This window comes from Pararge aegeria, chromosome 1 (genome assembly GCF_905163445.1).
Source record: "Pararge aegeria chromosome 1, ilParAegt1.1, whole genome shotgun sequence".
Lineage (NCBI taxonomy): Eukaryota > Metazoa > Arthropoda > Insecta > Lepidoptera > Nymphalidae > Pararge > Pararge aegeria.
In genome coordinates this window covers 2363507-2378069 of record NC_053180.1, presented here as the reverse complement: position 1 = coordinate 2378069, position 14563 = coordinate 2363507, and the positions used below count along the sequence as shown (strand labels likewise).

Genomic DNA, 14563 nt, shown 5'->3' with positions numbered 1-14563 from the left:
ATCAGATAATTTAAGCAGAACTTACTTTACTTTTAAGTTATGCTCAATCTTTTTGTTGTTTTGTATGTTCTTTTTTATACGTTTAACACACGATGCATTACATTCTCCTCTGTTTTTATGTGTGTAAACATTACTCCCATATTGACCGAATAATTAAGACTTGGATTTATTAGTTTCTAAGCTGAATATTTCAGGCAACATTTTTTACTACCGGTCATCGACTTGCCAGTCCGCAGAAAAAAACTGCATTACTATTCCGTCGCTTTGCCACGTTTTTATTATTATTTGTCTTAAATTAATGCACAGACATGAAGACCAATCCCTTTGCTTGTATTTCATCTGAATAAACGGCCATCTTTTTTCTTTTTCTGTTAATTAAAGTATACAAAGACGGCGGAGCGTATTAATTATATCTTTTGACGAAATTTGTGACGTACCTAACTCTTCGTTAGTGATTCGCTAAATGATTTCCCGCGGGATCGCGAAGACATCTGCGTTGAAAATTGTTTCTATCTTTAGAAATAAACCTGAGGTTTCTTAGAAATTAATTGCTTAAGAATTTCTCTTCTCTTGTAAGACACAAAATATTTTTATTCATGAAAAATTTATTCCGCAATTATTCCAAACACTAATGATAAGCAATGAAATCTATATATGTGATGTGGTAAATCCAGTTTAGATGGAATGATACCACAAATCCACGAGATGTAGTCTCTTTTATCTGTAAGCTACGTAACAACGACAAGTCTGCTCGGGAACAGGCCGCTCCGCTCTCATCTTTCACAAAATAGTAAAATTCTAAAGATTATGAACAGAAATGAACATTACTGTAAAATTATGTTGAAATAGAGCAATCTGCTGAGTTTCTTGCCGGCTCTTCTCGGTGGAATCTGCTTTCTGAACTGGTGGTAGAACCACGACAAACAAACGTGTTTTGACGTTTCCAAAGTACTTTTAAACTACGCCTACTTGATACAAATGAAATTCGAATGATAATTTCGAAAAAACACTTTTGTCGTAAAGCAACAACATTTAAAAGTTATATCGCCCATTTAATCTAGACCTATCAGAAAGGCATTCTGCTCTCTTGCACTCGCGTTAGGTTAAACGCAAAATTCGATGATTATCTTGCAATAAAATATATTGCCAAGCCACAAAGTTAATGACGTGTGACGTTGACACAAGCCTGGCAAAGATGAAACAGTAAAAACCTCGGGTGTTTTTTGATGTGAAACATCTTTAGGCGAGGGAAACCTGATTATTGGCGTGGCGACCCAGGCCGTGGCAACACATCGCTATGCCATTTGATGGAATATATGTACTACAACGTAGTTAAGTTTCCGATAAATAAATTAATTTTAAATATTTCTTTTAATTTTACTTTGTGTCTAATAAATATTTAATAAACAGCCATTATTTTATGGAACAAATTTGTAATGCATTATCTTTTCAGGATTTCTGTCGTTATCTGTTCTACTATTCATATAACTAACAAAAACATTTCCAACGTTTCACATCTGCCAGGCGTCCCATGACGGCTCACATATTTTTTTGTCACACCAAAGATTTGTAGCTTTAGAAATTATTTCGACGACCTGCTTGGCTCAATGGGGATGCTATGGACTAATGAGTAGAGATCTCTCAAGTAAGCTCTCAAGCAGGAGTAGTTTGAGCCACAAGCAACATTTCTGTGTTCGGGTCTGAAGGGCGTAGTGGCCGGTATAATTGAAGGCACACGAGGGTTAACACCTACGCCTTAGACTGTTGGACACTGGGCGATACTTTGCAAAGTGATGCTCTATTCATATGCGATGGGATTCCTTATAAGGCCAACTGCTTGGTCCGTCAATTATGACTAAAATAATAATTAGTAGATTGCGTTTTTATATTACTGGCTTAGCAACTACCCTACAAAGCGTGCCGCTAATCGATTTAGCGTTACGGTACGATATCGCTTAGAACTAGTTATCGGTATAAGTTCAATGTATCTTCCATACACTTAATTGGTTTGTCCGCTACCAACTTATACTGCATCATCACTTATTATCACTGCAGTCGAGTGCTAACTTGTACAGGAATAAAAAAATCTTTTCGCAGGAGCACATTCGCCAATCCTGCGAAGACAGGCTGGACAGCATAGTGAGCAGTCGACTCACCCTGGATGCAAAGCGACTGCAGCGTGACAGCGAGCCCAGGGCGAGTCTGGAACGAGACAACCAGACCAATGAGATGTTTAAACAACAGAGGAAGTTTTCGCAGCAGAAAGTACGGGTAAGAGCTTGGACACCTCGACCAAACAACTGCTATTATTGTCTCAGTGGTAGATTAGCCGGAATCAGTGATAGGCAAGTCACAAGACTAGGCACTAAGTAACAAGAAAGAGAGGCTAAAGAATCGGCCCTCGTGGTTAAGACCTCTCTTTGAGGACGATCAGGTTCCATCTCCGCCTCTAACTTTCCAGAGAAACGTACGTTTTTTATTTATATATTCAAATATCACTTAATTTAATGATGAACGGAAAACATCGTCAGTAAACCTGCACGAAAGAGAGTTCCAGATAATAATCTTAAAGGCGTAAGAAGCTCTGAGAACCCGTTCCCAGAAGTGGGCCGGTAAAGGGTGGATAATGATAATGATGACGATGGTGATGGCAGATTCATGACAAAAAACACTAATAAGTGTTAAAAAATGTTAACTAACCTTAAAAAACTTGATAGTTTAGACAATTTACTTCTTATTCGTATTATTAATTAACTCAAAACTGAAATAATAAGCCTCAATATTTGAAACATAATCTGTCTGTTTAATATCAAAACGAACAATTGGTGTTACAATAGGTGTCGTAATTCAATCTTTTTACGCCCTTGGGAGTATTGGCATTGACACTAGTTAGTCTGAATAATAATAAATTTATTTGTTTATCAAATTGATTGTTTTTGCCTTCCAAACACACTCCTTACAAAAATACATTAAAACCAATACCAAAAACTAATCTACTCTTAAATTTCAGCCTACCAGCATAGATTCAGACTTCATCCAAGAAACACATCTAGACCTTGATGATGAACCGTGGCGCAGAGAAGTAAACGATGTCCCCAAAACAGAAGACGTTAGAATAGAACGTAACGGAAGATCAAGACGAAGTGACATAAGTAAGAAAGAAGAATCCATAAGAAAGAGCGAAGAGAAGAAAGTGAGAGAAATAAGAGACGTTTCAGTAGGTGCACCAGATACTAAGGAATCTGGATGTCAGACGAGGGAAAGCTTGTTCCAAACTGATCCAACTGTGAGTTCGGATGGTGAGTTTTGCTTTATTACCAACCCTCACTTATCAAATTAAGTTACCAAATCATCAGCCTCTCTTATAAGCAAGAGAAATTGAGAGTATGGACTGTATTACATATAAACTTTATTGCGATTGAAATTATTACGAAGTAAGTTATATAATATTATGATACCCAAAAGCCCAGTCTTATTTTTATCTCTTCCAGGCAATCTTTGAAGAATAGTTAACAAGCGGAAAGGTTAGTAGGGACACGCAATATATATGATAAAAATACTTTTGTCATACAATAGATTCAGAACTCCGAACGTAATTTGTACATTATTTCTCTCTCTCTCTATGATCATTCCTTCATTACTAAAGATGATTTGTTCTGGATTATTGTCTCCATCGGCTTCTGTTTAAAGGCATTTTGCCGAGGGTTGAGAATGTGCACAAGATGGACTCTTTCTTTCGTTGGGCTAAAAATCAAGAGAAAATTCTGTGTCTTTTGCCTACAGTATTTTCTGCAACTATATTTTTGTAGGTTATTGTTCTCACGCCTTAGGTTTAGGGCTCGATCCTTGGCTTGGACAAAGAAATTTAAGGTTATTAAAAAATCTGCTTAACCATTATCCTTAAGCTATTATCACTTAACATTAAGCGTAAACTGAAAGAATATTTTTAGCGAAGTTAGTTGGCTGACTCTTTTGTATCTAATATAGATTATATTAATTTGTTTTAGTACTTACAAAAGCTTAAAAATTACACACTTACTTAGTTCCTATCGCTCACAATCGATGTGATGTATGTTTTTCCCACGGCTGGTATTTTATTCTTCTAATTAAACACCTAAGGTAATCGTTGCATATAGGCAACTAGCACAAACCTCTGCGATTTTTTCGGTGCTTTTATACTAACTATTTTTTATAATAAAAACTTACGTTACTGTGACAACAATAAATGTTAATGCAACCTGCGTTAGAGAAATAGATTGGGTCTGTGCTCTCCTACAAGGAGGAGGCATGAGGAGCAATGGGGCGTTAATAGGCTAATCTGTACTAATAAAAAAAAAGCGGAAATGGGTTTGTTTGTTGATTTGTTTTTTTGTCCTTCCTTTACGCCCTAGCTAAGCAACCAATTAATTTGAATTTTGGGACAGAGTTAGTTGAAAGGACGGAAGAAATAAACATAGACTTTCTATGCAAGGAAAATAAACGGTTCTCACTGGATTTGAAACCGTAATAAACGCGAACTTAGGCAAGCTTTTGCCTTAGTAACTGAATAAGCATTAGACATCCAGCTAGAATTTGAACAAGACATCAAGCAAGCATTTCAGTACGCACGCAGAAAGCTATAGTAGTTAGATATCTTGGAAGATGCCTGTTCACTCTAACGGAAAGGTAGCTCGAGAATATCCTTGCAATATGCAATAGGAATGACAGTTGTTGGGTAAACGCAACATTATATTCACTGTACACTAAATTCAACAGAATATCCGTACTGTATACTAAATGACATCAAATGCCTTCCCATTATTTTAAGCCGAAATTCAATGAACATCGAACTGAATTTTTTATAAATCGCGGCTAACAGACAAATGGCTAACAATTTAATAACAAGAATGTTATGATAATGAATGCTATAATGTCGTTATTGATACATAGTTAAAAGGAAGGAAGATATTTTTCTCTTTTTATTTTACTAGCAGAGGATCCTTTAAAGAGGATCAACTTTGTAATATTTTAATGAAGCTTAAACCGCTTACGCAGCGCACGAATAAGAAGCTCTCAAAGAAAAAAAACCCCTGATTTTGAAACATTCTTAATCAGTGCTATGATCCTACTTATTGGTCTTAGCGTGACGATATATAACCTATAGCCTTCCTCGATAAATGGGTTATCCAACACTGAAATAAAAATTCAAATCGGCTCAGTAATTCCTGAGATCATCGCGTTCAAGTAAACAAAGAAACAAACTCTTCAGCTTTATATATAAGTATAAGATTCCAATTCAAGTTAACCTTTGACTGGTATTTCACAAACAAATACTTGCGTTATGACTAACGCAGTCTTAGATAGAAGCAGCGCAAGATAACGCAGTCTAAGATAGAAGACACTTTTGATACGAAATAATTTTCTTATTTACCTTAATAAGAAATGTGTCGTATCAAAAAATGTACACAGTTAAAGCAATAAAATTTATTCTATTCTCTTATTCCATTCTATTATATTCAAAAGTGTATCTGAGTCCTTTTTGTTTGTCCTGCCCTGTTGATTTGTCCTGTACCAGTAACCACGTCCACACAAGTTACGGCACGTGTAGCTAATATAATTACAGTTTACCATTACCAGTACAGTATAGCTAATAAAATTACACTAGCAACAAATGTGAGGAAAGTGTGGTATGTAAAAAAACAAAAAATCTGCTGACAATTTTATAAAAGATGCCTCCCATGACCGAAAAAACACATGAAGTGATTCCATAAAACTTAGTTGTTTCCCCCAAGACGGAAAGGGGTGTTTGTGCGCAGAACGCGTATTTTTATCATTGTTTTCGTCGCTTTATTTCCGAGTTTTTATTCAAAACAGAATTCAAGGCATTTTACGGGCAACTATAACTTGAAAGAAAACGGTTATCGGTATACAAACGTAGCATTTTGATTTTTTCGACCTCTTACGCGTAGTGGTGAGGGCTGTGGTGTTATAATTGAGAGGTCCTGGTTCGATCTCGGGCATTTTGGAAATTTTAAATTCCGTATTTTCTCTTGTCCGCCCTAATGGGTGGCTGGTTGGTTACCACTCCACCGACAGAGACGTGCCATTTATCTACATTGTAAACTGCGTTACTTACCACCAGGTGAGATTGCAGTCAAGGGCTTGTCGTGAAAAAAAAAACAAAAACAACATATCTAAACAATTTTGTTTTTTTGTAATTTTCTGCGTCATTTGAGTTTTACACCAATTTTCAGCCTATCTTTTAGGTCTTCCATTTAGATCTTAGAGACAAGGTAGTTAGATATTCAGTTCGAAATAGAAAAAACTGGAACATAAAATGTAAGAAAAAACTGTTATTTTCTCGCAAAAAATAAGACAAAATCAATATGGTGGAAGATTTCATTTGAATATGCAAACATTATAGTAAAAGAGCCTGTAGTCATTTCACTTTACGATAACTTCGTCGCTAGAAGTAAAAACTAAAAAGTATTAAAGCTCTAGAATAGAATAAAGGAGATGGTAAGGTTAGCTACAAAAATATCATCATCATCATCACCTTTTCGTTGAAACTTCCAAAATTTACGGTCCTGCTAAGACGTGTTTCCAGCGGCTTCCAGCAATTCGCCTTTGCACCTCGTTGAGGGCTGATCAATGCTGCGTTTACGGTCCGCGGTCGCCATTCCAACACCTTGGGACACCAACGTCCATCGGTTCTACGAGATATGTGCCGTGCAGTTCAACTTCGCGACTCGAGCTATGTCGGTAACTTCTACTGATGTACTCATTTCTGATTTGATCACGTAGATACTCTGAACATCGCTCCCTCTATCGGCCATTGAGTAACTCTGAGCTTTCTTGAATACTTTTACTTTTTTTTTAATTAGACACTGTAATGACCTAATGCAGCAGATTTCGGAAGTACCAGTCGAAGTTGAAAAATCTTTTTACTTCAAAATTCTTCAGGAAGGTTGGGTACAGGTATTTAACATTATGCTAGTCGTAGCATGAAGTAAAATACCTATACCTTCTCACGGTCTTCTGAGGAGCAGGGAAAGGGAGTTAAAAGGGGGCGGCCGACGCAACGCTTCGGGTCATGGTAAACCTATTATGTAGATTAAAGGTTGAAACTCTATATAGGGTAAAATTACCTATCAAAAACGTGTAGTATAGCAAAAATCATAACAGAACGTCAAATAATTTTATGCAAAAAATTCAATATTCATTTTAATCAATTACATAATTCACAAATATTTTGATTTCACTCACGCGTGTATTAGTCGATGTATGCCTCACCAGTCTATTTTAATTACCAGATTGATATAGGAGTCTCGTTAGTTTTTATTGATACAAGTAAACTGAATTTGGTTATTAGAAACATTTAATCATCTTATTAATCAGACATTTATCTAGCGCAACGGTTACAGTAAATGAATAGCGTCACCCCACATTATGGAATAATTTTACCATAATTATGTAATTATGTGCTTACAAAAAATAGTTGTAAATTAGTATCATCTGCATATCGTCTACAAAAAGTACGAAAGTCATTCGTGGGATTTAGTAAACGCTTTTATAATATGTTCCCTAAAGTAATTTTTTGATCTACCAATGCATAAGTGTAAACAATACGTTAAAATACATTTATTAAATCAAGGTTACTATAGAATTAATGAATTTCTAAATGACTATAATGCTTTCAACTCATTCAACTCTCAAAAGATAGAAAATTGAATGTTAAAATGTAAAATGCAATTAATTGTTGTTGGAAAAGAGCAACTGCTGAGTTTCTTGTCGGCTTCTTCTCGGCAGAATCTGCCTTCCGAACCGGTGGTAAAGTCACTACAAATAGACAGACTTGAAGTTTTAAAAGTGCTTCTATAAGGATTACTTGAAATAAATTAATTTTGAATTTTATAATTATATAATTATTTTCTAATATATGTCACAAGACGAACATTACTTTTGTCTAAAAAAAAAACTAAGGTTAGCAGTAGACTTCATATTAAATGAAATTTAATTATGACAGTTAAAATGAAATGAAAATACATGAAATTATAATTTAAAAAAACCACTTAATAAAACACACAGGTATAATGGGCGGCCTTATCGCTAAAAAGCGATCTCTGCCAAATAAAGTAGTATGTATGCCAGAAATTTGCATCAGTGAACTACTTAGAATTAAGATAATCTTTAGCCACATGAATTTATTTATCTATGCCACTAGCTCTTAGCTATTAAATAATGGTTAAGGTTTGTTTTTCTGGCAAGCAATGAAGATTCTTCCTTTGATCACTATCTAACGATTTAAAAAGATGGTTCCGTTTGTAATTCGGGAATTTATTTGATTTAGAAACGTTTAATGGGAACGCGAACGAATTATCATTTTTCTCAAAATAATCAGGTAGGTAACTATCCGTTTAGTCATCGGTTTATTTAAAAAAAATAACCGACAAATTTACTGTTGACTAGCTTTTAAATATTGTTTTTCTAAAGGCTTAAAAGTTTCTATATTTTTATCGTATCACACAATATTTTTAATGGTATGTTAATAGGTGGAGAACCCCCTATCTTTTTCCTGTCGTTATGTTTTATTAGCGCCTAGTTGCCTGGAAGAGATCGCTATGTGTAAATATGATCGCTATAAGACCGCCAAATTTTTAACGTTGTGTTGTGATTATGTACTTTTTGAGATAAACAATAAAAGAACATTCCTTCATTCTTTCATTATAATATTATAGTTCTTATAAAAAACAGCTTATGGCTACGACTCTGCTTTCTGAGTCCAAGGCTGTGGGTTCGTTTACCACAACTGGCAAATATTTGTGTGATGAACATGAATGGATTTCAGGGTGCTTATCTGTATATATTAAGATTTTATAGTATTCTTAAAAATATTCGTCAGACATCTTAGTACCCATAACTTTGGGGCTAGATGGCGATGTGTCGTAGTTTATTTATTATTATTTATTTATTGTAGATTTACTTAGTCTTTGTTAGTATACTTTTAGCTGGACCAAGCTAACTAATAATAATAATAATAATAATAAAGCCTTTATTTCCAACTTTAAGTCAATAACAATTTTTAGTCGTACATAGTAATTCATATTATTCATTGTAGTTTTAGTCAGTTTGTGTATGTCAAAAATTTTACAATCATTTGCTATCTTAAATTTAATCTTAATTATTTTTGTTATTTTTCTTTGTCATTTATAAAATCGTTGTATGTCAATGTTAGGTATTTAATGTCAATGTTAGGTATTCTACGTCAATTGGAATGCCCATTTTTGGGCATAGGCCTCCTCCATCCTTTTCCATAATAAATCCAAATCCAGTCTGTCTGCTATCTGCTCCTTAATACTCACGTGGACAACGTTCCAACACGTATACAGAGGACCATCCAGCTTGCCAGCCTATATGCTGAGAAGTTAAATGGAGCTCAGAAATCTGTTCGTATTACACGCGCACCATAACGAAAATCGCGTAGTAATAATATACAACGTGTAAAGAATTACGAAATAATATTGAAGTATGCATCAGTATATTTCATAAGGAATAACCCATTAAAATTATTAAATCAAAAGAAGCATATTTATTTCCCTATACAAACGAATTCAAAGCATTCTAAGTGTTTACTTATAACAATCGTATTGAAGATAAAAGACCGACACGCGCACAGTACCTTCGCTACGCGACGCGTATTTAACAAACTGACAGGAATCACATGATTTTGATTTTGCACGTGATGTTAGGGCTGTATCCGACTTCTTTCAGTAAAAACTATGACAGTGGTTTGCTGAAAAATTATTAGCTGTCCGTTGCACAGATAAGACTCAGAGACTAGTTTTTAATTTACACGTAGTGTACATTGAAAATCTAGCACGCACGCACTAACACCCACCCACACATACACACACACATCCATACGCACACGCAAAGCAGACGCTCACGCACATACACACACGTCAAACTTATAACATCCGGTCGTTTTTGCAGGTTGTCCAGACATTTCATTCTCATTTTTGAATCAGACACGTTAACCTCGCTGCGTATTATGTGTCTTCTTCTTACCCCTAACCCAAGCTATGTGGTGTCTACACAACATGTCTATTTCAAATTTGTAGACAGACTTCACACAGATGATATAAAACTCTCAGACATGCAGACGATTCCACACAATGTTTTCCTTCGCCCTTAAAGCAAGTGATATTTCATTTGCTTGAATTAAAAACGCTCATAACTTTGAAAAGATATAGGTGCGTCCCGGTTATCAGACCCAGTGTCTCCTTTTCGAGGGGACCGTGAAGCGCTAGCTACTAGGCTATCACCGCTTCAATCCACAGATTACAATAGCGCCATTTAACTCAAACCTATTTCCTAGGTTCTGGCACAACAAACAGCAGAGGTTTCTCGACCTTCGGCTACTCCGGCGCCACCATCGTTAGGCCTTCGCCCCCGCAGACCAACACCTCGCAGATCACTATCGAGCTGATTAGGCAGGCTACTGAGCAGGGTGAGAAGCCGCGTAAGTTGACACCCCCATCAGTTCACACAATGATTCTCGAGCTAACTAACATTCTTTATTGTTTGTTTTTTCCTGGAATAAAGCATCACAATCATAATCGCCTTTTTATCATCCTTAGCATCATCACCTTTTTTATCATAATGACCCTTCATTTTTGGTGGAAAAGCTATATCCTCCGACCTTTTGGCAAAACGGAGCTTATGTGAGACTCCCCCTTCTATACCCAAACTAAAAACCACCACGGCATGTCCCCTTTTGTTAGCTTCATCGTGATCAATTTATTTATTATTCATATCTCAGTATTGGATACTTGAAAATACTTATAGAAATCTAGTAATTTATCATCAGCCTCGTCGCATATTGATGACACTTATGAGAGAGTTATTTTGAAGTTTTTGACCACCACGTTGGTTTGAAGTGGTTTGGCAGGCCCTTAACGATGTGATTTAGATACTTCAGTGATTTATTAGTTTTAGTTTGAAGATGACGGAACCAATTTCCGTAATTGGAGCTAGTAATGAGAATTTCTTATCAGTGAACCCAACTTTAAAGCCTTACCGTTCTAGCTCAGGAATCGAACCATGGACCTAATGATCAGTAGTCAAACATGCTAACCACTAGAAAAGAAAGGCAAATTTTTAAGGCAATGATTAGCATTCTGCACAGGAAAATAACCCTACACCTATTTCCTACTTATTAAAAAATTAATAAATTCATTTGCCTCCAGATCGGATCTATTTATATATACTTAGTTATTTTATGTATAATTAGTTTGTAAAGTGTATGTAATTTATTTTATCACTAGTTATTAACCTGTCGCACTATCTCTTTTTCCTTTCTTGATTTTCCATAAAGGTTTGTCTTGAGGAGATCGCTTAAAGCGATAAGACCGCCTTTGCGCATTTTAGATTATTTATTTTGTTTTTTGTTATTTCTTATTTTTTCTTTTAGTTTGTTCAACAAAGACTTTATCTATCTATCTATCTATTATGTAGGTACTCTTTTGTCAGGTCTGTATTACTCATACAAATTTCAATGTTTGATTATGCCTTTTTATCCCCGCAACGTATACGTAAGAAAAGGAAATAATGAAAACCCCATAACCACTAGAACAATAGGATACTTTCAGAAACCACGCAAGTTCAAGCGATACTGTTTCTCGAATTGCAGTCGGCCGAACACTAACAACCCCATCCCATATATAAAGGGTTGAATAAGGAAAACAAAATTAAACAACTCACTGAATCACCAGCTCTCGAAGATAAAACAAGCGAAGCCTTCAAAAGTTGAGTCGAGTTATCTATGAGAGGCAAGCATTACCTTATCAGGCGATAAGATGTTAGGGCGGGTTAAGGTCACTACGAGAGCGCTGTTATAGGTCGCGCACTTTGATAATGTTTGATAAGAGATATGAGTTAATTTTAATCTGACTACGGTGAAGCCAGGGAAGGAAAATATATCTGACAGTTTGCTACTAAGTATTGTCGCTTTGCTATTTTCATTATTGTGGTGTCAATTAATTTATCTTTACCACCAGTATATACGACTCGACAAATTCAAAATGGCGGATACGTCAACAAAAGCTGTTGTCATATCATTCCTCGGTTTTTTTAACTAATTATTTTCTCTTAATATCCAGTCTTCTTCCTGCGAAAGAAGGGCAAACCTAGAATTACATGTAGCTGTTAATCCTCACGTGTCAGTAATTACACAGGCAACTACACCGTTCAGACCAAAACAATACAATGCTTCTTGGCGGCAAAAATAATTCCACGGACGAGCTCAGTCACACAAAGATACCTCAAACTTATACCAAACCCTCGTTTTTTCCAATGCACTAGCTAAATTTAATTCATTGTTCACAGAAAAGAAATTCTCAGATCGTCGTCCCATGAGCACGGAGACCACCCGCTCCGCGCCCGACGTCATCATCGTGTCCAAACCGCTTCGCTGAGGATGACCTTCGGGGCCCCCTCCATGGGCCCCGATTCCCCCTTGGCCCTTCGAGGCACCGCGCGAACCGCGCACCTGCCCCGAGGGTTCCTACCAACCGCACGTGTGTTTCGACAATCTATCAAAAAGTGTATCGTTCGAAACCTGCGAGGGTTACTACAGTCAACATTTTGACGAAGGACCAAAACTTATATATGACTATTGTTTAAAGAGTGACTTTAAAGCGAAAACACTGCCAAGAAATTTAGGCTCGTCTGTAGATATTAAGAGGATCTACCCCCAAAGGAGTGTGTGCTTCTACGGTGTGGATGATTCACCTTCTAGAAGTAGGAAGTTTGTTGTGAAAGCGGATATAGAAGCTCCAAGATAACGAAGAACTTAATTTATAAGCATAGCCTGTATTGCTGATAGCATATCGAGCCACTACCACCGACTAAGCGTGAACGATAAAATCAAATTCTACGTGTTTAAGTATTTTTTGTTAATATTTTTGCGGTTAAATGGAAATATTAAGATATTTTGATAAGTTTTTATAATAATTTAATTGGTAAATTATTATACCTTAATGCAATGTTAAATTATTATTATTTTATAAAAATATTTAAATAAATCCTCTTCTGTATAATTAGTGTTTTGTCGATTACGCTAAGTCATCTGTAATGTTGTTTTTTTTAACTCGACAAATTCGACTGTAATGGCTCGATATTGCACTCACGATGCCAACTGTAATGAAGAGACAGTTTATGGTTGTTAATAATAACATCAAAAGTTCCAAAACTATATCAGAATTAAAGTTGCAAAAATTAAATAATGTAATAAATGTTCCATGTGACATTCAAATCGTTAAAACTCTGAAATGCAATTTATGACTGATCAAAAATATATGTCCTATTTAATGTCATAAATGTGGCAGGCCCGACCCAACTATACAATGAGCTGAAAATAGGAGTTATACGCTTATTAAGGTGTTTTTATTATTATTTAACTCTTTATTGTATACCACAACATTAACATATACAAAAATTCACATATACTATGACTGTACAGCGCACTTAACCTTGCAAAGATAGCTGTACGTCGTTGTACTTCTTCGAGCGGAGAACCCGCTACGCTTTCCCGCATATTTTCTTACCCGGTCTTGTTCATTAAATTTTTTGAGACTATTGTATCATGATGATTAAAGCATTAAAACCACCATAAAACTCGTAAAGCATGTCCTACTATTGTTCAATCTTTGGCCTTATTCTAAAGTTTAGTAAACGCTTTTCCTATTTTTTTAAAACTTTCTGTAGTCATTCTGAAAATTAACGAGGTTGGAATTTTATGCTTTTTTATACAAGGCACTCTTATGGGAGGTAATTAAAATAAATAATTGTATTGTCCAAATTTAATTAATTTTTCTCTTTTAATTTAAAACTGCGAGGAGATTTCGTTCCATAATATATAGTCGTAAATGAAGCACATGACTATAAACATGTTCAATAACTACTATTTTATTGTCAGCTTTAGCCATATTTAGAGTTTTAGTGTCAAAACGACTTTGCCAAAAGAGAGAAACTTTAAGATATTAAGTTGTTCTAAAATTGTAATTTAAAAGTCTTCCATGGTTATTGTTTAAATACAATTAAAATTTACTTTATTAATATTATTATTAGAACTTAAAATTCTATGACAAATTATGAAATTGTATTTATGAATTCGATTATTATCAGAATAATATGATATAAATAAATTATAATAATTATTAGGTATGCTAAGATATTTCGGAATTTTATTACGTTTTAATATTTTTATATATTTTGGAATATGTGTACTTACCTACATTCTATCAAATATTTGCTTGTCCAAAAATTTAGTTTCAGCAGAGACTGTATAACTTTAACAAAGTTTATTGAAGTGTTTTTTAGTCTTCACACGTATAAAGCTTTTTTATATTATGAATTATTTAAAGATATTTGTAAATTTTAATTTGAAATGAAATATTTAATAGCGATTCTACACATTCTTTATTATTTAATGGCAACTGATTAGCTAAGGTTTTTTTTTTATGATTATTATTATGTTAGAAAAAAATGAATTAAAATCTTTTTTTTTGTGCCATAGCACTAT

General features: G+C 34.9%; 1 protein-coding gene across 1 annotated transcript in view; it reads left to right on the top strand.

Moving 5' to 3' along the window:
* Positions 1 to 12869, top strand: part of LOC120624408 — a 57460-nt gene extending 44591 nt beyond the window's left edge. The window contains exons 10-13 of the mRNA XM_039890939.1: positions 2098 to 2271; positions 3011 to 3299; positions 10358 to 10501; positions 12367 to 12869. Of these exons, the coding sequence (XP_039746873.1) occupies positions 2098 to 2271; positions 3011 to 3299; positions 10358 to 10501; positions 12367 to 12455 (696 nt within the window). The 3' untranslated portion in view covers positions 12456 to 12869. The remainder of the gene's footprint in view (positions 1 to 2097; positions 2272 to 3010; positions 3300 to 10357; positions 10502 to 12366) is intronic.
* The last annotated feature ends 1694 nt before the right edge of the window (positions 12870 to 14563 follow it).